A 24,627-nucleotide genomic window follows, 5' to 3' on the forward strand; every position below is an offset into this window, starting at 1 on the left:
CATCTTATTTTATTATTAGCTTAAGTGCTTAAAAGGTGGATTTTGGACGAAACCTTGAAAGCATCATCCTTCTTCATTTCCTGGAAGGAGGAACCAGCCAATCACAGCGAAGGTCCTCTGGCAGAGGGAGCGAAGAAGAAGCGACCCGGCGGCCACAGCAGGCTATCAGTTACCTCTCAGCCACCGGGCTAATATGAGCCTTTAAATTGAGAGTTAAGACATTAAACCGGATGCCTCTATGATCCAGCTAACCTTACAGCGAGATATACAGTGTTCAGTTTGCACAAGGTAAGGCATTTCGGCAGTACTAAACCAGCTAGCATGACGTTAGCTTACCGTGCATAGCTGTCACGGTCACGTATGCAGAACTCCATTCAAAAATCTGTCAGTTTAAGGTTGACTTGCTGCTCAGTTAAAGTAGCTTAGCATAATTTAATCGCAATTTTTCTAAACATTTTATCAAACGTTAAGATGCACTTTCATGTCGGACATATAACAAAAAAACGTATAAAGCTCATATAATTCTAACCTTATTAAATTGGAGGGCGGTGGCAGGGAACAGTAATGAACGGCTGCTGGTGAGGATTTGCACTTCTGGGGAAATACATGCTGCATACACTAGTTTTGTGTTCACCGAATGGTAGATTATGCACGGAAAAACCTTTAGCGAAATTTGACGATGCCCATATTGCACATATAGGCTAGGAATCATTAAATTGCTAGAATTTCAAATGAAGTTTGGTTTATCCCTGTAATCACTGCTACAGCGGTATCGGGGCTACTTCTGGCTAGCAGGCAGCTTAATGAAAAGGGCCACGAGTACTTTCAGACTTATAAAACATTTATTTATGAATATAGCCTTAGATAACACACTTTAAGTGGTGAGATGTCACCTGTTTGGTTAGCTAACAGCTAGGTACCTGTCAACACTGGAGCCAGCATGACAGTTTCTTTTACATATTGAAGAAAGCCAGATAGAAATAACTTGAGACACAACGAAAGGGAAACGAGCCTCGTTAGGTGGATTAGTTCAAATATTCCCTGTAATGTGTATTTATGAATGGCTGGCTGTAAAATAGAAAGTATTTCTCCATGTGAGGGGAGATTAGCAAAGGATTAGGGCTCCGCAAGGACAAATAGACGACAATCACGCGGCATTCCTTCTTCCGTCATACCGTTATCCCAAAACGCCAGACCCCTTTCCTCCGGAGCAGATTATAACTTTATCAAGTCACCCGTCTGTTAAGTTAGCTTTTATTTAGGTCATGTGGACATAAACACGAAACACAGCAGTCTGCAGTAGCCTGTGTGTTCATTCATACCTGTTCTAATGACCTATTTATGGAAATCGTGCCTTCTCTGCCCCGGGCGAAGTCTCCCAGGAGGCTCCTTCTCTCAGCCTGTAGTGCAAACAATAAGTCCTGTGTTACTGTTTATCATCAAAGTATAATACATAAAAGTAATGCTTTTTAAATGGCTTATTCTTTCTTCTGTAATAAATCACACATCTAGTTGTTTAATTTATTCACATTGACTCATCGTGTTGGAAACGTTGCATTAAAGGGGCATTATGTACTTTTGGAGAAGAAATTCAAACTCAGAATTTTAATATTCACAATATTAATGAGGTTGAAATACAAACTCGGAAATCTGTATCCTTTCCATAATTGAATAAACAAGCTGTTCTCAGAGGAAAATAAGGTCCCAGAACACTGTTTGAAGCTAGAAAGGTGGCAGGGTCCGCCGCATATAAACAAAGTAAAACAGTATGAAACTGTGTTGTCCTTTAAGGTCAGTTTGTTTATTCAGTTTATTCAGTCATGAAATCAATTCAGTCAATGAAAATGTTTCTATTTGTGTGAGTGTAGCAAAAAATAAAATGGGCCCCTAAGTCGGCGGTCCAATTCAGAATATTTGTTATGCTTTTGCAAAATGTAGTTCCTGTAATGACATTGAATGAACGTGCCTGATCCAATGATTGTGCAAGAATTGAATATATGTGCGCAAAAAAATTGTTTAATAACACTTACACATTTGTTTTTAGCATGGCCTGTTTGAGAATCAGTCAGTATGTTGATATGAATAAACCCATGTATCTGATGTCGTAATCAGCCTGAAGATGACAGATGCTGTTCCCACAAATTAGCAGATTGAACGCAATGAGATCAAAACTGGTGCATTTCTTACTTTTTTTTTCCTTGCCACCTTTGATCATAAACAAGTGCAGCATTACAGTTAGAGGCATGGTTTGGGTTAGAGTCTCCAGGATTTGTACATAGTCTGAGAGTGAAGTCTGCCTGGGAGGCTCAACTCGAGGCACGTGTTTTCAACACGAAGAATTTGTCATAAACCTAATCAAGTATAAGACTGTGAAATTAGGTAATTTGTCTAGCGCTCACCAAAACTTATGACTGAAACCTTGTTGAATCGGTCCTATATTAGTATTCATACTAACTAGCTCACAAAACTGACTAAGTCTAACTGTAGTTGTCAATATGTCCAGACTTGTTGTGATTTTGACCCATAATAGTTTTTCCTTGCCGCGGTGACCGCCACGTTGGTGTTGGTGATGCATATTAAGCGAGGCGATGGAGTTCACTGAGCAGTTTTACACAAAACTACATGATATTTAACTGTCTTTACGACAAACTGTGACTTTATTGACTTGCAAAATTATCTTTAAGTTGACAAACATCACATGTGTGGTTCATGGCACAAACAACAACAACAATCTGCGAATAGTAGAATGATAGCCAGTATTGGTCTTTCTCCAGGTGGTGGAGGTCTGGCAATGCAAGGGGAATGAGCGTATGAATGTTTCTGAACAAGCTGTGTGATATTTATTTGATTTGGCTTGATTCAGTAAGCACTGATTGGTCAAACTGACATAAGGGAAGGTGAGGCGAGGCAGCTTTATTTGTATAGCGCAAGGTTCAAAGTCTCATGGTTGAAATGCTTTAAAGTCATTTCAAGTTCAGCCACTCTATCTCTCAGATACACATCTGATACAGTACGGTTCTTAACAGATATGTAAAGCATGTGCAACACGTTTGAGAAGTGGTACACAAAGAAAAATTAGGGTGATTAACATTTTTTTTAAATATTTGGAGTGACAGATACACTGCCTATTTTCTGCTAATTTGCTCTGGTGTCAGCACCGACTTAAACTCAACTCTGTTACGACCTAATTTTGAACTAATGCTCATAATTCCTGTCATATTTGACACTTTGGCTTGTATTTATACGGTTTTGTGTGGGTTCAGTGTAGTCATTAGATCTGAGTGTCTGATTATAGTTAAACCGTCTGGTTGAGCCGTTATGAAAGGGCCTTTGAGGTGCTTGGCCTTGGCTGTTGTGATTACATGTCACACACCTTAGAAAGATAGTGTTATTTTTAACAATAGAGAGCTATTTTAAGTCTATCTTAAGAGTCTTGACGGAGAGAGTTGTTGTGGGAGTTGTTGCCCTCCATTTTGGCATGATTTTTTTGATTGGTAGATTTTTGACAAGCACGTTTGACTGAAGAAAAAAACAAAACGTTTGTGTTGAGCTGACACACAGGAGTCTTCAGAGTTTGCTTTAATGTTCTGGTCTAATAATATCCTTTTAAAATGATAATTTAAGTTTCTAAATATGGACCTGAGTAATAGAATAAGTCTAAGCAGCTCCTTTAGATGGTTTTGCAAGTTGTCACAGTCCCATTGTTCGTTGGGACACTAGAATGAACAAATGTCTTGTTAAAGGGTAACTCCACCAATTTTGCACATTAAAGTGTGTTTACAGGTCTTGGGGAGTGCTACTGCGTATGTGAAAAAGTAGTATAAAGTCTTTTGTGGCTTCAGAGGAAACTGCATGTAATCTGATGCCTCCAGTGATGTCACTCAGTAGCTACAGTGCATTGTGGATAATGTAGGCAGCAGGGCTTAAAAAAAAGGTTATCTCTGGTTCTGCTGTATCGATTTTGATTATTTGTTTTTAATTAAAGGATAACTACCGTTTTTTACAATCTGGACCTTATTTCCAGCAAAATATATGGTCATGTACTCACCCAGATAACTTTGGTGTCATTCGGCGTCGTTCGGACGAAATTAGATCCAGTGTAGCGCCAATATATCCATATAATGCGAGTAACGGGGCATCGACACACAGCCTCTATATAACGCATTATCTACCACGAAACTAGTTAATTTCACCAATATTTTGTTACGATATGCTAGTGCTATTCCCCTCTGAGTCCGGGCTCGTCTGTTGTCAACATCCGGGGTCTGTAGGTTGCCCTACTACCTCTGACCTGGAAGATGTCGTCTCTGAGCTGCGCGCGCACTCGCGACAGCCCAGCTTGTTTACCTGTAGCTGATACTGCTAGTTTGACCCCGGATGTTGATAACGGACGGGCCCGGACTCAGAGGGGAATAGCACTAGCATATCGTAACAAAATATTGGTGAAATGAACTAGTTTCGTGGCAGATAATGCGTTATAGAGGCTGTGTGTTGATGCCCCGTTACTCGCATTATATGGATATATCGACGCTACGCTGGATCTAATTTCGTCCGAACGACTTCAAATGACACCAAAGTTATCTGGGTGAGTAAATGACCATATAGTTTGCTAGAAATAAGGTCCAGGTTGTAAAAAACGGTAGTTATCCTTTAATGAGTCGACTGCTTTTCAAAACCTGCTGCCTACATTTCCCACAAACCTTAACCACAGAGTGACATCACTGGAGGTAATTTATTAGATTGCATTTAGCTTCCCAAGGAGTCACAAAAGGCTTTTGACTACACAAAAGACTTTTTCCTACACGTTCAGAATGCGAAACACGTTGTTCCCTTTCATAAATTACTAAGATCCATTTCTATGTTTTATCTTTTTTTTATTATTTCAAAAACCTGCTCTCTGTTTCTCAGAATCAGAAATATTTATTGATCCCCGAGAGGAAATTTGTACGCTACAGTTGCTCCTTCTACAAGTAATGCTTGGATTAAACTATATGTGACAACTATACGTGTATTTACATTTAGAAAGAGAATTGCTACTAGTAATAGAGATGTATAGAGATTTCGATAACCTTAAATACATGCTTACAGGTACTTGATTCCCTCATTTTCTGCTTTTGTCTCTCAGCTGACAGCCTTTCAGCTGCGTGCTGAATAGTGGCTAAAGTTAGATAAATATCTACACTTCATAAAACTTGGAGTACAAAAGCCTCACAGTGAAATGTTTGGTAAGGAAGACAAAAGACGGTGTGTCTCTCTTTCTCTCTGTCTCTAGTTTTAGAGGCTATAAAGAGGCTGTTGTCCTCTTATGGTTCCTTTTCATACCGTCAGTCCTGAGTGATAAGTAAGAACAATTTGCATACATACAGGCAGGGCAGTTTATAAAGTCTGCACCACAATGACTGCAGTTAACTAATTAACCTAATAGCCCTGGATCGATCATTTCAGCATGAGCTGCAGGGTGGCAGTTTGATCAGTGCAGACCTGTATTGGCAGCAGCCTGGGGGTCCTGAAGGTTTATGTGTAAAAACAAGTGCGTTAAGGCTTCTCCTTTATGGACCTGCTTCCTCCTGCCAGACTGCCCGATGGTTTGTGCAGCAGGTTTGGAGAATTTGGTATTTGCATCAGCTTTTTTTTGGCTTCAGCAGGCGTGCCATCTGGGCCTGCAGCGTTTCCATCGTTGAGAAAAATAACAGCCTTTTTTGATGTCTTCTTTGTTGGGCTTATTTCAATCAAGAGCCTGACCAGATTTTTTTCTTGTTAAGTGTACTCCATGCAATATTTCTGTGTTGTATACAGTCCAGAACACACAGATGCTTTCATAGGATAGTTGATTTGATTGTAATCATACTGTCATTGCCACAGCTGGAGCTCCAACTTACAATTATTATCATCGTAGATTAATCTGCAAGTTTTGTTCTCTATTAATCAATCAATCGTTCATCTAAAAAACATCTGAATATTCTCCTTGTCTTCTACTACCTATATCATATTCTTTACTATTTTCTGACATCTCTGTTTTTGTGCCTCGATGTTGGCAGCCGTCGTGGCCAGAGGCATTATGTTTCCTCAAATTTTGTCCAAGCGCTCACTTGGACTCAATGATGAACAGATTAGATTTCGGTGGTAAAAGGTCATTGAGACCCACAAAACACATTTTTGGCCATAACTGAAGATTTCATACGCTGACTATGACAACATTTCACACAAAACATCTAATAAAGGGCTCCAGACTAATTTTACACTCTAGTAGCACTGGTGCTCCCTATAGAAGTTTTTAGGAACACCACTTAAGTTGACATGCAACGCAACACATTCATATTTTCCATCTTATCCCCTAGCACTGATAGGAAAATCCTTTGCTAATAAATAGACAATTTACAGAAATAAATAAAATGATGATTGTAAGAAATAAAATCAAAGAGGGCATATTTATTTTGGTTAAGTTTCAGTTATTTATTTGCTAGTCAGACAGGTGCTCCTAGTTATAAAATTTAGACACAATGTTGCCAAAAATGGCTACAAATGCGACAATGACATTTTATATCCAAAAAGTCAAAGGTCAGCTTTGCTGTGACATCTTTATGTGCTGCAGAAACACTTATGTTGTCCATTATTCAACACCATGACTCATGAACAGAAGGGGACATTGTGACCATATTTCACATTTGAAGCTTCTTCGTGCTCCATCACAATCAGCTTTATTGGCTAAAACATGAACACATACACGGTATTTGTCTGGTTTTTGTTTCAATCATTTAATTTACACACAAATAGACATATGGGACTCTCTAAAAACTTTGTTGAGCAGGAGGTAGCAGTACACGCTTCAGCGAGCTCTATGACCGTCTCAGCCTTTGCTCTGTGTGCACGTTGTTTTTTAATAATTTGTTTACCTCATCTTTGTGCATGGAATGTGATATTTAGCCTCGTCAGACCGTTTGGTGGTTTTATGAGAAGTTTACTGCTAGAACACTTTTTGATATGGTAGGCCTTTAGGTGATATAATATGAAAATGCTCAATTACCAAATGACCTACTGTACGTGTTTAGCTGGCAGAGTGGAATATGCGTATGACTTTTGTGTGGGCGACAAGAATCATTTCACCACAGAGAACATTATTGGGTTTTACAGACCCTGCACCCCTCTGTGAATGCACTCAAATTGAGCTGGTATTGATATTTGAAGCTGCCATTTTGCAAAACTATCTGAGAAAAAACGTGACCATATCGAATTAAATAATGAATAAAATGGGGCCAACTTACAGTAACATATTTTACAGTTACAAACGCATGTAAGCATCATGAAGCTTAGTTTTTGTTTTCGCAACAGGAGGCTCGTAATTGGCTGAGAGACAATGGATCAAAGCTGCTTTTTCTTGCACTGGTGCAGCACTGGAGCCAGACTTTGATTCAGGGTGTTTTCTCATGAAAAGCAAGAAATAAAGCATAAAGAGTGAGTTTAAGGAAGCGTGGCATACGCTGCATGCGGAAAAGTTTCTTCTCAAAGATGCCCTCAGGTTGGGGATCTTATTATAGCAAACTGAAAATAGTCTTGATATGAACAAAGTGAAGTACTGTTTGTGGGTGGCTGCTTTGCATGCTGTCATTAAACTTTATAACTTGATAAAGTTTGAGGTTTTACAGGGGAAGTTAAGGGCAGCCCTATTGATCCTTTTATGGATACATATACTTGATGTTCTGTCACAGCGTTTTTAGATGAATCATGAAATCTGTCACGTGCGACTTAACATTTTCATTGGTCCCACCAGCCCTGAATGATTATGGAGGCCAATATTCAGCATTTTCCAATTATCGGTATCTGTGATTCAGTCAGATTGCAGATGAAGTGGCTAGTTTTTCTATAATTATGTTCGATCCCCTTATTATTCAATTTCCTTTCATTTTTTAAGGTAATTCTGGTATTTTAAAAACACATTTTAGAGTGTAAATGATGAAAACTTCCCAACAATTTTGGTGCTTGTTTTTGCCATTGAAGGCTGAGGGTGTTATTCCAAATACAGAGACAGACCTTTTTGTTAAACAGTAAGATCCTTTTTGTAGCCAGAAATGCAAGTCTTGCTGTGAAATCTCATTTAGTGAGTTGTTGCAGGAAGACAATGGTGGAAATATGAGTCAGTGATTTGGAGAGAGGAGTCAAAGTTTACTTTGAGGATCTGCCAGCAAGAATTAATTTCCAAAGCCATGGCTGAATATCTGATTTTGACAATCTAGACGAGGCAGCGACTGTACAACTCACCCTGCGAGATTTTAGAGCGAGACTTGTGTTTCTGGTTACAAAAAGGATCTTATTGGCCGATCCACTGGACTTTTGATAAGTACGGATCATTTATACACCTAGGGCCCAGACTTTTACATACCAGAATTCTCCTTTAATAACATGAAAACTGAGTTTGACAAAGAGAGCCGATGACTGTTTAATGGTAAGCCTAAACAACAAAAGCCCAGTGTTCACAGAGCTGCAGCATTAGCTGGGGTCACTGTGTGTTTTGTAATAACTGCAAAAAGGTCATCTGAGTTTTTAATCCTGTGCAAATCTGCTCACTTCGTAATATCTAAAGTAAATAAATCCACAGCAAATTGCCTACCATATGCCCAACAGCATGCCCGATATTATTTATTTCTTCACTTTCAAGGATTCCCTGGATTACCTGTGTTTTAAGTCTGATAGAGGCTACAGCAGTTTTGGCCTGGTTTAAAGCAGCTGGACTACATGATTCCTTCTCTCCATGTTTTCTCCATCCCATCCTTTACGAGACATTTTAATATAGATCTGTGGACACTTTTTAGTGGAGTTTGTTGTGCGTGTTGGGCTGTCTGGCCAGAGTCTGACCAGGACATTGGCTCCCTCTGACATGGACTCGGACGGGTAATCTGTGAGATCAGCAAAATGTAATCTTCTTTAGTCAACGACCCGCACAGCATTATTTGTGTGGCTGAGTAAGAGTCTGTGTATGTGTGTGTTTCTGTGTGTGTATGTGTGTGTGTGTGTACTGTAGCCACAGTTCAATAGAAATCCCTCTGTATATTGTAATTGCGAAGCATTAATTCCAAGCTTTTGAACATTGCTGTAAGTCAGTATCTCCAGTTATGAAACAATGGTGATTATGGATATAAATATAAATGTTTTCATTTGTGCACCTAAACCAAAGAGGTGTCCCTAAATATAGGGGTCAGGTCATTTAAGTTTGCATGTACACAGAGCCTACACCATATCCTACACAAGTGGCATACTGCTGTGATTTTTATACATGTGCGCTGGCGTTGCTGGTGGGTGGTGGTGAGCGGATGCCACCTGTACTCTCCCTGGTAAACACACAACCCCTTCAGCTAGCAGCTGTGTCTCTGAGCCAGGCAGAGCTGACTGGCTGAGTGTCTGCAGGGAGGGCTGCCCCTCCTTACACAACTGGCTTTGGCAACTGAAGGCATTTGCCACCAAGCTGCTTGTGGAGGGGCAGCCCACCCTTTGGATATGCAGCCTGTCCACTTTCTCTAGCCCAGAGACACTCCGGCAGCAAAGAGTGGCTCTGCAGGAGGAGTATAACCTAGGAAGAGCAGCAGCAGCTGGCTGGTCAGGATTGACTGCAACAGCTGAAGAGGTTGGTGTGTTTACTGGGGAAACTACAGGTCACAGACTGTGTTAGCACCACTGCTAACTAATGGAAGAGAAGCCAGAAAATGCAATGCTACCAAGGGGAGCAATCACAGTCGTTGCGATCTGCGTTGCTGTGACGTACATTTCTGGGGAGGTGCGGTTAGGCTTCAAAACTGAAACATAAATCAAGCTTAACACCTTGGAAACCAAAACTCATCCTATTAGCTTGCAGATCAGGGTTGAGCACAGTTATGGAGAGTACAAAAATGACTGTATTGTGCATTTGACTTTATGCATCAAAGGTAGTTCTGCCGCTCAGTCTCGGATGAAGAAACAGTGGATCTGCTCTGTTTTTTAATTGAAAACACTAGCTTATCAAGAGTGTGAGAAATAACAGTGTCTGATGCTCATTCTTTCAGTTGCAGAGTTTTCTACCCGTATGCTGAACAGAGAGATGATTTTATCTAGAAGTTATAAGTTTTGGCAGAACACACAACTCATCTAACAGGATTAGCTTCACTTAACAACACCATGAAGAAGAACGTCTTGTGCTGATTAAAGTCTTGCTCAATATGCTGTTCAGTCGGTACTGTAGGCTCATTAGAAACCCCCCTCTAGAACTGCGGTACAATTGGTTTATATGGTACTTAACAATGTAATCCTGGTCTTTGTTAACAGGAGGAGGAATAGGAAGAAGTCCTCCTCTTTGAGTCTGTGCTTCTTCTTATGGATCGTCCTGATTATTTCAAAAGCATCTCAACCTTGGGGGAAAAAAACATTGATTGCTGCTTTGTGTTGTGATAATAATTTTTGTATTTCAGAATTAAATGTACAGCACAGTACTATACAGCAAATTTCCCTTTGCGTTATATACATTATAATGGACGGTGAAACATGCATTAGTAGACTAGTAAAAGTAAGAATACACACATTGTTTGACAAAATATTGTGTGTATAATAAGAGTCACTTGAAAGATATTTTAAATTGCTGCTGAATTGTGCGGCTCATTATCGCACAACCCTACGACATGATAGCCAGTCGCTAGACAAAAGTTATTCGATGATATTCAGCAATACATGCTTGATTAGTACAACAGCAGTTATGTTGTCTGTCGTGAAGTGTTCTTGTTCTGCTTCTTGTTCTGCTTCTTCTCCTGCTGCTGCTTCTTCTTCGTTCTGTTTCTTCTTGTGCTGCTTCTTCTAATTGCAACCCAACTTTAAAGGTGCATACCACCAACTATTGTATTGGAGCCTTTGAAAAGTCAATGAAAGCAACTTCCTTTTTTGTTATGATCTCTGTCCAATAAATTTACATAATATACATTTCGTATTAAATTATTAATGGATGCTTGTTTTTGTTTTTGTTTTATGAAGCAATATTTGACATGACATTTCAGTGCAAACTAAGTTGATTAGTAATTTGTATGTGTAAATTAATTAATATGGTTAACCGACTAGTATTTTTGACAACTAGCGAGGGTAGCAACTTTTAATTGAGTTGTCGACTAATTGCTCACATACCTGATTTGATATGTGTATTATCCAGCCTATGTAAGACAAAAAACTACCGACCCTGTTGGAGTAGCTTGTTGTGTTTCTCATGTGTACTGACTTGATCTAGGCTGCTCCTTTGGTAAACAACAGGGCTGGGTTGTTGAAACAAAGTGTTTTCAGGTTGGCTGTTAAATTTGACTGCTGAGTCTTGCTACATTTGATCTGTAAGCCCTCGGCAACATTTAATAACATGTCATCTTCTTCAAATTATTTTTGACTCGCTGTTATATATTTTCTCCTCTTTTATGACAGAGGTGAGCCATGGCTGAACCGAACCCCTCCCGTCCCCAAAGGAAGATGTCCACAGCTGGGGAGAGTGTGTACAAGGTGCTAGGTCTGGAGAAAGGAGCGACAGCTGAGGACATCAAGAAAGCATACAGGTAAGATGTCTGAACATTTAGTAATCTGAATTATTACCCCGATTAAGCTGCCACAACTGTCTCCACAGAAAGGATTAGTTTCTCAAGAGTAGGCAGGCGTACCACGTTGTAATTATTACTTTAGGTATTTCCTCAATCCTTTGCTTTAATTTGAGTAATCCTGTTCCTGATTCTGTTGCTGCATTCCCCCTCATAAGTGGTCAGATTACTCAAAGGCTGTTCAGAGACATTGCTCAACTAGTCATGTTGTTAAAGAGCATATTTCTGTTCTGACTTCAAAATAAATAGTATTTAATTTTAAATAGTACTACTTTATAAAATCATCGCATCTTCTCATAATCCAAACTGACATGTTCGACCAAAAGTCGAAAACCTAATGGCATTATATTTACAATAGAGCTGCGATGATTAAGTCATTTATTGTTTATCAAAATGGCAAATAAGGGCTGAAACAAATTATAATAAAAGTAATGGATCACTTGTTGCTCTAGAATATTGTAAAAAACATCAACATTTCCCAAAGCTGCTGCCAGAGTCCTCAGTAGCAGTAAGAAGGTGCAGCACATTACATCAGCCCTTTTAAATCACTGCACTGGCTTCCAATCTTTTTACTGACCTATAAAGCACTAAATGGTCTCAGGCCTGAATACATCTTTGTTTTATTTGGATGTCGCAAAGCTTCAAACCCCTCAGGTCATCTGGGACATGTTTACTCAATGTTTCCTGGATCAAAATCAAGCAAGGTGGAACAGCTTGTAGTTTCTCTGCTGTCCACCTGTCTGTGCAACAAGCTTCCTGAGGTCTGCCAAAACTGTCAGCTCATTTAAATCAGGCCTTAAAACACTACTGTTTCCTGTGGCTTTCCAATAAGCTGGATACATGACTCTTTTTAAACCTACTACTTACTTATTTGCTTGCTTTTTTTGTTGTCTTTTTAAATGTCATTTTATTTTTTTTCTTGATATCTTAGTTTTAATGCATTTCTAAGTCTCTGTAAAGCATTTTGCCAACTGGAATCTCTGTTTTATTTTTATCCGTTTGCCGATTAAAATAAACACATTTAAAAATTGTGCTGCTCTGATGCAACGTGCAATCTGTTCAATATTTGCTACCAAAATGCAGTGGAGTGGAAGTTTAAAGTAGCAGAAAATTAAAACACTCAAATACCTCAAGTACAAGTACCTCAAAATTGTACCTAATTACAGTACTTACATTCGTCACTGACTCTTATTGAAATGTTTAATTTTCGGTCAGTCAGCTAATAGGTCACTCAACCAGTTGTTTCAGTTCAACATTAACTTCTTGTCATGAGAGCTGGAACTGATAAAGAGTTATAGTTGTCCATATAAACTGTATAAACTTGATATTACGAGTCTGAATCTGGTGAACTCTGACACTCTCTCTTTTTAATAGACAGAAAAATGACCTGATCTTCACTTGATCTTTTTCTACATGCTCCTCTGCTTCACATTGTTTGATTTGATTTCCTGTGCGCTCTTCTCTCCTGTCAGGAAACTAGCATTGAAGTACCACCCAGATAAAAACCCAGACAACCCTGAGGCAGCGGAGAAGTTTAAGGAGATTAACAACGCCAACTCTATTTTAAATGATGAGACCAAGAGGAAGATCTACGATGAGTATGGCTCCATGGGCCTTTACGTCTCTGAACAGTTTGGAGAGGAGAGCGTCAAATATTACTTCCTCATGTCCAAATGGTGGTTTAAGGTGGGTGCTTTCAGTTTATATGGCTTTTAAAAGTGATAGTTTGTGCTACATTTCACTATTGTGAGGTCTTTCTTCAGTAAAGTCCTTTTTGGGTGAGGATTTTTTTTATCGTGTACTGCTGGTGTAATATTCATCAGCTGTACAGCAGAAAATGTTGGCTGTTTTTTGCAGTTCACATACAAAATTAAAACACTTCACACAACTTTTCTCAGGTACACCACCACATTTTTTTTCACCACACATTCCTCATAGTATGTTGTTCATAGTATTTTCTGTAACTGTGTCATCTGCACACAAAAGAGTGAAACATTCGCTATTGGCACTTGTGTCAGAATCTCCAAGACTCCTTGGTTTAGCTTCTCTCTGATCATAAATTGTCATAAATCATAAAGAACCTTCCACTTTTTCCTGATGGCTCTCACACATCCATGAGTCCTAAATATGCCAGGACAATTGACTACAACCAAATTATGAACAGTTCATGTAGTTCTGTTCAAACACAGTTCATCGTAAGGCTGAAAGTTGTTTCTGTTTTTCTTCCTGCAGGGTCTGGTACTGTGCTGTACGTTGTTCACCTGCTGCTGCTGTTGCTGCTGCTGTTGTTTTTGCTGTGGGAAATGTAAACCACCTGACGATGATGAACACTACCAGTATGTCGACCCTGAAGACCTGGAGGCTCAAATCAGAGCAGAGCAGGACGGAGGTGAGAGGGTGTTTCGTATAGCTGGGGTTTAGGCTCTGCTAACACTTTAACTGCTAATAATAATAATAATAACCATACAGTGTGAGGAGAGCACAGAAAGTTACATTTTTCAGTTCTGAATATCCCCAGTGTTTCTCCAGCTCAAGTAAAAAAGGACGCCACTGTAGACTCCTTTTGTGCCTGAAGGAAGCAAGACTTAAGTTATGAAAGACAAACTTTATAAATAAATCCAACAGCCAAAGTAATGGTTAGGTTTTGGTCCGTCTGTTGTTCTGGAGTATTTCGTGTATCTAGAAAGAACAGTACACATTCATTTTCTCAGTGCTGTTACTGCACCAGTGATTTTATTGAACATGCTCTCACGCTGCAGGATGTCATGTTTTCATGCTCCAAACCAACAGGTTACACAGTAATCATAGGCCAGCCCACATCTAATGTGGGTCCAGAAAGCCCAGAAGGCCAGAGTCAGCCCATCCCTCTGCCAATGCCAATGCCCATGCCTCCAGCTGAGCACCAGTCGCCGACCAGTCCGGCCGGGGAAGAAAACCCCGGAGAAACCTTACCAGAGTCGAAATGACTCGTAAGAGCCGCCTCGTCTAATTTATGTGTCCCGTCGTCCGTTCATCCATTTTGTCTCGTGTGAGAAGTCGTCTTGATCCTTCCTGTAGCTCGTCCATGCTTATCAGCTGCCTGCCTCGCTCATCACTGCTGCTTTACTCATCCGTAACAAACCGCACATGCTGTCCAGTAATCACCGTCCTGCACTTTTACAGCAACACTCATCATGCCACTCAAGTCGTCTTGAACCTGCATGCTGTCCATACGCTTTGTCACCAGTGTTGAATTAAGTCACTGTACCATTGTGCTTGAAATGCCGTCAGAAAATAAGCATGGCTGAATTAACTGTAGCTTCAATGTTTAATATTGTACTGTTGTGTGTATCTTAAGGCATCATGTTGTCCGTACCTGTGTCTGATACTTGGATCATATGTTGTGACAGACGGGAAAATCTGAACTTTCAGAAAACAGAAGAAGCTGTTCAAATGAAGCACATGGCATTAAGAGTTATTTTATATATATTATTAGGAGATATTTGTTCAAAGTTGTTTGCACAGCATGTTATGGTTGTCACGATACCAGAATTTTAAACTTTAATGCAATTCTGGTTCTGGATACTTAATACCCCTCTCGATACCATGGGGGAAAAATAAGAAACAGGCACAGAAAAGTCTTTTTTCTTCTTTTTTTAAATTTACAACCTGCTCACAGTGCTGATACATAAAAATCACTGACGTTTGTTGTTTTTTCTTTTGTAATTTAGATAGTTTTGATACTTTTTTTGTTGGAAGTAGCAAAATACAATTTAAAATACCAAAATGCCATCCCACATGAAGCCACTACACCATTACAATAATCAATCAACGATCTATAAGCACACAAAGAATACAAATGAGGTAAGTAAGGAGGAAAAAGGAAAAAAAGGGGGGTGTGTATACACATTTAAGCCTCTGTACCTTTGACACTATGGAGTTTTGTATCTTTTTGAATACGTGGTATCGAAAAATTATTGAAGTATCGATACTTGGACAACCTTACAGCATGTTCACATCTTGTTAAATACAAAATAGTGGGTTGTTTAATTTGCAACTAAATGCAACAGACCATCTGTGCCTTTTGATAATTGGATTATAATGTTTCCCTGTATGAGAATAATGGTTTTTACCAACTAGGTATAAAGATAGTAACAGGAGAAATTCAACTTAAACCAACTTAAACATTTTATGATATGGAAGTAACGTGGTTACCCTCCTCTCCTCTAACAGGGAAGTGACGGAGTGGATGAGCCTGAACTAGCGAAAGCAGGTGGGTTAGATACTGTGCATGTTATTTTATTAGTCCATATGCACGCTAAAGCATCAAACAGACAGAAGAAGCTCTATTCAAGGTGCACTGTAGTTTTGGAAAATAAATTCAAACTTAGATTTTATTTAAGGTAATTAAACTCAGAATTATTTACTTGATGAATGTCTTTCAATAAGTTCATAAACAAGCTGTCCTCAGACTGGAATAAGATCCCCAGAACAGTTTGTTTATACAGTCAAGAAAAGTCGATACAAAGATTTCTCCTATGATTAAAATTTCTTACCCAAAACTACATAGTGCACCTTTAAGACCAGCTCTAATTACACATGTGGGTCATTCCCACAGGGACAAATGTCAACCTAATCCAGTGAAAAAATAAAGTTTAGGATACACGACACGTACAAAGAATCACAAAAATGATAAAAAGGCAAAACTTAAAAAAATCATAACTTATCACAAGTAGAGCTTAAGGAATTTGTAAACAAATAGTAGCTTTTACGTGTCATTTTCTCGAGAAAATCCTGGACATGAAGTGTGAAAAGTTCTGAGATCTGTGTTAGTTGGCACGGAATGACTCATTTCCAATCACTGCCAGATTCTTCGTGTCACAACAGCAACTGTATCTGATTATCTCAGTTTGACCTCCACTTTTCTCCCTCTGCAGCCTTTCGAGCCCCTAATATGACCCAGCCAAAATCGACTGCAGCCAGCAAGACAGAGATCAACCAGCCCAAAGCTACCAGCCGGCCCAGGCCCACACCTCAACCCTGACCTCTCAGACTACCTGATCTACCCGCTGGAAAAACGCCTGTAAGGTGGGCCTCTCCATGGAACTCAAGTTATGGAGGAGTGTTCATGCAAATTAAACTAAAACACTACGATTTCTCACTGAGAACTTCAGTTCCCGTTAGCCTAGCCTGGGCTAGATGTGATCCTACTAGCAGTTTAGTCATCCAGGGCTCGGCTTGCCTGGACTCCTCGCTAATCTGTTCTTGTCATCCCATTACAACCAGTAAGGATGTGACACTGGGCAGGAAGAACTGGCTGATATGAGGGCAAAAAAAAAAAAAAACACATGGAAAAGTGTTCCTTTTTATTAATCCGCTATCCAGACCAGGATTGGACTGATCTTTTTTTATTTTCCCTCCTCCCAGTCGCCTCCATTTTGGACTCCACTGGTCACCAATAGGTGCCCTTAATTTTTTTTTGTTTTTTTTTTTACATTTCTCCCCTTTAACTTGTTTTGGAAAGAAAACCAACAAGGTTTTTTGGTAAAATAACTCCAGTATGGAATTGGATGCCACTTGTGACGTGTACACATCAACAGACGCCAACAGCAGCCTGACGATGTGGGTGAGGAGGACTTTTTTTTTATCCTCTCCCTCCTCCTTCAGTCTGGTTTCACCATTCAGCTAAATGTTGCATTGCTACCCTCTAACGTTCATCCTTTGAAATACGCTCTTGATGCCAAGTATGAAGGTAAAGTGAGGTTTGAAAGGAGGCAGGAGGACTGAGCTTTTCACGTGAACGCACAAATGTGAAAGGGGAGGTAGCAGAGCGAACAGAAGAGATGTGACACATTATGACGTGACAAAATGTCTGAGCCAAAACCTGGAGTCGAGGCTTCTCTCCCAGCATGCATGCATTTTCCTTCCGGATGCATGCACCTCCTACTGTACAGCACTGGAGTCCAGTACCACAAAACATGAACGAGCTGCCTAGCCTAACCTTACAGACTCTGGTTATACACACTACAGTATATCCAAACATACACTTGTACCAGCCCGTGTGTCATCGTGTGCCACCCTCTGCTAGAAAATACAACCCCCAGCATAATCTACTAACTCAAACAGACAATGACTGATGCCATACCATGGAAAAGAAACGCAGCATTTAAGTGTTACCTGCAAAATAATTGTTTTTGATTGTTTGGTTGAATCTGCATCATTTAAACCCTTCTCGTGTTGCAGTTAGACCAAAAGCAACAGCTCCATGTAGCCTGCTAACACATGACGACTCTGTTTGAAGTCTAGAAATGCAGTTTGCTCCGTAAGCCACAGTTCAGTTTGTCAGAGTTGTTTTGTATAATATGCATTTGGGTCTATGCACCTTGTGAAGCGGGTCTGTTGCCAGTTCATATGGTTTTTTTGTTTTTGTTAAAGGAACAGTTCAGCCATTATCTACTCACCCTCACCCTCATCCACCGATGGAAAGTTTGATGAAGTTTCGTAGTCCATGAAATATTTTGCGTTGCAGCGTTCTCCTCAACAAATGAGTTAAATATGCTGAGAAGAAAAAAAACATAACAATGTTTCCATACAGCTTGTCCGGTGGAATCACAGTCTCTGGAAGCCCAGAGATCCCAAATTAATTTGAAAAGACGTTATTTTTAGTTTCTGGAGGCTCCGAGTAAGATTTTGTCTTTTTTAACATGTTTGTTTTGCGCTTTGGTTCTTTTTTTTGTTTGTTTGTTTTTTTCTGTGGAGCTCCAGAAATGTTTTGTGGACTACAAAACTCCACCAACTTTCCACCGGCATTTAGGACTCAGGGCTGCAGGGGTTTTTTATGTTTTGTTTTGCTGTAGAGCACCAGAAATGTCTAGTGGACTACGAAACTTCACCCTTCACCCGACTTTCCATCGGCACGGGGGTGAGTAGATAATAACTTAATGTTATTTTTGCCGTACCTGTTCCTTTAAGCCTAAGTTCAGGTTGTAAAACTTTTCTTGTACCTCTAACTTCCAGAACTGCAGTAACCACCAACTTTAAAGTTACTTGATAATCTTTAAACTCAGGTCCAGATTCACTAAGACTGCATTGCAAGGCCAATCTTCTGATTTTATGGCACTTCACTTACTTTTCTACTTTTCATTGAAGTCACATCAGGTTTTCTCAGTTAATTTGTGGCCCTTGAAAAGAGCACCGAGAGATCAATCAGGCCCTTTTTACTGCAAATTTCAGGCACTGTAATTTTAGTTGGAGGACTAATCCTTGAAAGATGAAAGTCCTTCATCACCGCACTGTTCTGTCTTGAGTTTCCGAGACAGAAAACCCTCTCACCCTGCTCCCTGACTTGATGGTGACAGTGATGTGCCTTGAACAATAATTGCAGCACAGACGACTCCTGATATTACATTTCGATGTCAAATGTAAGTGTGCAAGAGTATTTTGTGGCTGCAGGTGTCTTGTTAAACATAGAGAACCAGACACAAGTACATGACAGGTTTTATTCATTGGTTCCACTCTCAATTTATCACTTTGGTCGTTTGTTATTGCTCTTCCCTGTGCAAACATTTAGTGAATCTGGATCAGTGTTGTTTTCAGCTGCACACAACTGCATATAGACACCACATCGAGAATCTTTTGAGATGATCATGACGTTTGCAAAAAGTTTTAAACGAATGCGCATTTTTGCTTTTAAAGGATAAGTACCGTTTTTTACAACCTGGACCTTATTTCTGGCAAAAGATATGGTCATTTACTCACCCAGATAACTTTGGTGTCATTCGGCGTCGTTCGGACGAAATTAGATCCAGTGTAGCGGCGATATATCCATATAATGGGAGAGACGGGGCAGCGACACACAGCCTCTATATAACGCATTATCTGCCACGAAACTAGTTAATTTCATCAATATTTTGTTACGATATGCTAGCGCTATTAGCCTCTGAGTCTGGGCTCGTCCGTTATCAACATCCGGGGTCAAACTAGCAGCAGCAGCTACAGGTAAACAAGGCGCGCTGTCGCGGGTGCGCGCGCAGCTCAGAGACGACATCTTCCAGGTCAGAGGTAGTAGATCAGCCTACAGACCCCGGATGTTGACAATAGACGAGCCCGGACTCAGAGGCTAATAGCGCTAGCATTTCATAACAAAATATTGATGAAATTAACTAGTTTCGTGGCAGATAATGTGTTATATAGAGGCTGTGTGTCGATGCCCCGTTACTCCCATTATATGGATATATCGCCGCTACACTGGATCTAATTTCGTCCGAACGACGCCGAATGACACCAAAGTTATCTGGGTGAGTAAATGACCATATCTTTTGCCAGAAATAAGGTCCAGGTTGTAAAAAACGGTACTTATCCTTTAAGTCTCTTTTTCTTTTTTCCTCACTCTGATATTTCCCTTTCACCCATCAAAGCAGTGTTTGCATCACTTTATCTTTGTCAGAAAACAGTTAAAAATGGCTTTCATAGTTTCCCAGAGCCCAAGGTGACCTTCTCGAATGTCTGTTTATGTCCTACAGCTTCAACAAAATGCAATGAGATTCAGTTTTTTCTGTGATGTAAGACAGAGAAAGGCTAATGTGAGAGACTGGAAACAAAGGTTTGGATTTTTGCTTTATGTCCTGCAGCTGCAACTATTGAGTATTTTAATGATCAATTATCAGTTTGAGTAATTTTTAGTAAAAAGGTCAACATTTTCTGATCCTATCTTCTTAAATATGAATACTTTCTGCTTTTATTTACTCCTCTATGACCGTGAACTGAATATCTTTGGGTTGTGGACAAAAACGAAGGTGAAGATGTCATCCTGGGCTTTTGGAAACACTGATCAACATTTTATAGACCAAACAACTAATCGATTAATCAAGAAAAAATCAATAGTTGCAGCCCTGTGAGTGACTGGAATGATTAATCTATAAAAAAAAATCTGCTGTTAGATTAATAGACTAATCATTACACGTTTACACTGAGACACTTGAGGTCCCTTGTTGGGTTAGATTGTGACAGTTGTTCAGGATTTAAGTTGGTGCAGCACAGTACTGAATTTTGTGGGTATTAATCTGCATGTGGGGATATTAACAGGAGTGATCGGCTGTGTTGACTCTTTCTTATGAGAAATGTTTTCCCCTAATTGGTTATCTGCTCTAATTCATAATGTCTAGTTCCATGTAAAGTCAGAACCTCTGTGTAGTCCAGCTCAAAATGAATATACTGTTACCATGCCAACAGTCAATATCATGTGACTGTAGTCAGTACATATTGTAAAATCAAAGCTACTGTAAGTGCAGCTTCCCTCTCAAGTTGTCATGTTTAATGACTAACTCCACTGGGGCTTTGATAGATTAAACACACTTAACTTCTGGAACATAACGATAATTAATCTTGTAACATGATTTTGGAGAGCATTTGTACCACTTTAACATACCTTTTTATTAATGTCTTGTCGTTGACATCTCTAATTTGTTGACTTGTCTGAGACGCATCATAACTACAGTTTAAAACGGTTTAGCCAAATCTGCCAATGCCAGGGTTGTAAAACACCATTAAAGGAATAGTTTGACACTGTGGGAAATATACTAACTGCTTCACTGTTTCTGGCTCTGGGGCAATCTCACTACAGAAAACCACAGCGTGTTTTACTTACACTTTTAAATTTTCTAGTGATTGAATGAACAGGTTAAAACATGTTAATGGACCTATAAGGACAAATACTGGAGCTTTAGGTTTGTGGTAACCTGACCTCCCAACCCAAGGTGTCATGATCTGATGAGAGCTTTAGAGGCACTGGTGGGTAGATTTTGTTACCTCCACATAGAGCCAAGCTAGCTGTTTCCCCCTGTTTCCAGTCTTTGTGCTAAGCTAAGCTAACCATCTGCTGGCTGTAGAGTGATATTGATTTTCCAAACCGGTTCCTTTGTTTACCACCCCAAATAAATGAAGGCCATAGTGTCTTTGTATCATGCTGAGGCTTAAAAGACACAAGACTACACTTAAACTAATCTTTCAGCTGCCATACACTAATGTAGAGCTACATGTAGGACCAGCAACCAAACTCTGTTCATAAAACCAGCTCAAGACAAGTATCTCCATCCCTTTTTTTCTTTTTGCTCCGTCTTTGATGGTTTACATTTCAGTTTTTCTCTGGTCATTCATTTCAAAGGTTTCAACCATGAAGAGGCAAAACCTGCAGTTTCATAATTCCCATAACATTTCAGGAGTTATTATTTCTTTGTCTTTCTTCAGATCTTCTCAAATCAAACTCGCTGACGTGTAAAAGCCATGGAGCACTGAGAGAAGACATATTATTTATTATTTTTGTAATTGTTGTAAATAACTCATAAAACGGCAAAATAACTGACTAAATTCCTTATCGTTAATGGACATGTTTTATGAAGTAAAGTCTGTTTTAACAGTGTACATACATTTTTGATTTCTTTTTTATTTGTCACATAGAAATACCGTCATTTGAATTTAATAATACTAATTAAAGAAAAGCGTTGGTGGTGTGTTGTTGGTCAACTTGGGTTTTAAATGATTAACGCAGACTCTGACTCATTCTTCCGAGGACAGATGGATGATTTGGTGTCTGTGTTCAGTCAAACTCAGTCAACCAGTGCGACAATCTACCAAAATTGCTGTATTTCTCTGAAGAGTGTCGAGAAAATAATTAATTGAGCGTAAGAATAGAACTTGATGAAGACATTTTATCAATGTAGATGAAGTTGGTTTTTTTTGGGTTGGGGGGCGTGTCACTCTCTGTTGTGGTTCCCTGTGGACGATCTGTAAATGAGTTATTATGAAATTCAACCAAATAAAAAAGGGGGATTTTATAACTTCCTGTCTGTTAGTTTGTTTTTTCTTTGCACTACATTAAAAGGGGCACAGTGTAGTTTTAAGGGAGAAATTCAAACTCAGAATTGTAATATTTACAATATTAAAGAGGTAATAATACAAACTCAGACATGTATTATATCCATAACTGAATAAACAAGCTGTTCTCAGAGGAAAATAAGGTCCCAGGACACTGTTTGAAGCTAGAAAGGTGGCAGGGTCCGCCACATATAAACAAAGTGAAATGGTATGAAATCATGTTGTCCCTTTTAAGGTCGGTTTGTTTATTCAGTCATAAATATGAAGAGTCAGATTATTTAGCTTGTTATGGTATAAAAAGTATCAATCAATGAAGCTCTGAATCTTCTGAATACATTTCTTCCCAAAAAACAACATGGTCGACTACAATAACAGCTTTTTTTTTTCCTTTTCTTTTTTTACAGCATTTACTTTGTGTAATAAAGAGTATGTTTGGTGTTACTCTATATTGTTGTTGTCCGTAGATTTCAAGAAAAGACTGTGACCACCAGGTATGAGTTAGCTGGTGTGCCCTTTAACTTTCTGTTACCACATTTCTTCCTGCTGAGGACGCAAATCATTAAAAACAGCTCAGAAATGTATAGTTACTCTGTAACTTCCTTAAGTAGCTGGTCACTGTAGTTTTTACCAAATGTCACTCCAACAGGAGGAAATAGTGCATCGGCTGGGGACTATTTTCAGCAGAGGATTAATCCACATTTAGTGGGTTAGGGTTAGGCCTAGTGTTCCCATCTCTTTTAAGTCTACTTGCCTAACAAACATCATTTTGCTGCAGATGTCCAACATTTTTCACAGAAATATAGCTTCATTCAAAAATTCAGTGCAAAAAGACTTATTCTGCAGAGATAAACCCCAAAATTGACATAACCATAATTGTCTTCTACACAAAATAGTAACATGAACACAGCACTGACGCACTAGGACGCCTTGATCGGAAGTCTGTAGGGCTGCAAAATTAATCACAATGTTATCAAAATTGCAAAACTGGCAAGTGCAATGTTATTTGATAAAATGTGTTATAATGTGTTATAATGAAGCACTGTAGTGCTGCAGAGATGTCCTGGACTACAAATCTTGATCTCCAGATGTAAGAAAAACATGTTTGTCAGGCTTAGACACCTACAAAGGTCACATCATCATGATTTTGATATTTTAACCAGTAAAAATTAAAATCGTAGTACAAAGAAGATCATTCCTACAAACTGAGGATTTTATCATAATCCATATCATGCAGACCTGGAAGTCGGGAATAAAATGTCTCAGGCTTTGTTACACAATAATACTTGTTGGTTGGATCAATTCATTGTTGACAGTAAGAAAAAATATTCTACACTTCTATGCTATCACCTTTTAAGATGTACAGCCATCCTGCTCTATAAGTATTTGTGGTAGTGGAGAGGCATGAATATTAAATAAAGCTGTGTGTTGGTATGTTTAGCTTACTCTGCAGCAGCGCTCCACTCCCGAACCTATAAATAGAGAAGTAATCCCATTAATAGCTTAGTCTACTTAGCCGACTCCATTCTGTTGATTGGCAAATACCTCGTGTGTGTTTGGTCGCCAGGATCTGACCTCGCTGTTACCAGTGCATGTTCTCCTATCAGGGAGCAGACAGAGGTCAGAGGTCAGGGACAGGAGGAGAGAGTCACTGGGCCATGATTACTGAAGGGTTGGACTGATGTTTGATTTAAAATGGGATCTGGTTTAGTCTGATAGGAGGAGTTTAAATCAGTTTGATTAAACATTTATCGTGTAATTGATTGCTAAATTTACAACATTTGTCGAGGTCGACCTCAGTCTGACTTTTTAATACACATTAGATGTTTTAATGAGATTACGTTTCATTACTTTCATTTATTTCTGCACTGAATCTTCTAAAAGTGCTTTTTTTCATTAGCTAGCGACCTAACCCCATCCAGTTTATGTATTGGGTCCAATCAGTTTCTTAGCAAACTTGCAATTTGGTGTAAAGTTGAAAGTTTGGCCACAAGCTGAAAAACAAAGGATTAGTTTTTGGTTTTGCTCCAAGAATTTTAGAATTAAGACGAAAATACTAATCCAGATTGAAACTTATTTTTCGTTTATAAAAAAACCCCCTATCGTTTAAGATCATTTACTTGCATAATAAGTAGATGGTCTTATTATTTATTTATGTAATTTATTGATCAGGATATATTGAGGTCATCAATCC

At 39.2% G+C, this 24,627-nt stretch overlaps 1 protein-coding gene across 3 annotated transcripts; it reads left to right on the forward strand.

Annotated features, from left to right (window-relative positions):
* The first annotated feature begins 124 nt into the window (after window positions 1-124).
* Window positions 125-19,270, forward strand: dnajc5ga (DnaJ (Hsp40) homolog, subfamily C, member 5 gamma a). 3 transcript variants are annotated; one of them, XM_084378467.1, is made up of 7 exons: window positions 125-288; window positions 11,419-11,546; window positions 13,058-13,271; window positions 13,818-13,974; window positions 14,376-14,554; window positions 15,798-15,837; window positions 16,502-19,270. In XM_084378467.1, the coding sequence occupies exons 2-5, from the start codon at window positions 11,428-11,430 to the stop codon at window positions 14,549-14,551; spliced, it is 666 nt and encodes a 221-aa protein (XP_084234593.1). In that variant the 5' UTR covers window positions 125-288; window positions 11,419-11,427; the 3' UTR covers window positions 14,552-14,554; window positions 15,798-15,837; window positions 16,502-19,270. The 3 variants fall into 3 exon arrangements, with proteins under 3 accessions (XP_084234593.1, XP_084234594.1, XP_084234595.1); XM_084378468.1 differs by lacking the exon at window positions 15,798-15,837; XM_084378469.1 differs by lacking the exons at window positions 14,376-14,554; window positions 15,798-15,837.
* Window positions 19,271-24,627: the final 5,357 nt, after the last annotated feature.

The sequence above is a fragment of the Pagrus pagrus genome, assembly GCF_965226575.1.
Source record: "Pagrus pagrus genome assembly, chromosome: 16".
In the NCBI taxonomy this organism is placed as follows: domain Eukaryota; kingdom Metazoa; phylum Chordata; class Actinopteri; order Spariformes; family Sparidae; genus Pagrus; species Pagrus pagrus.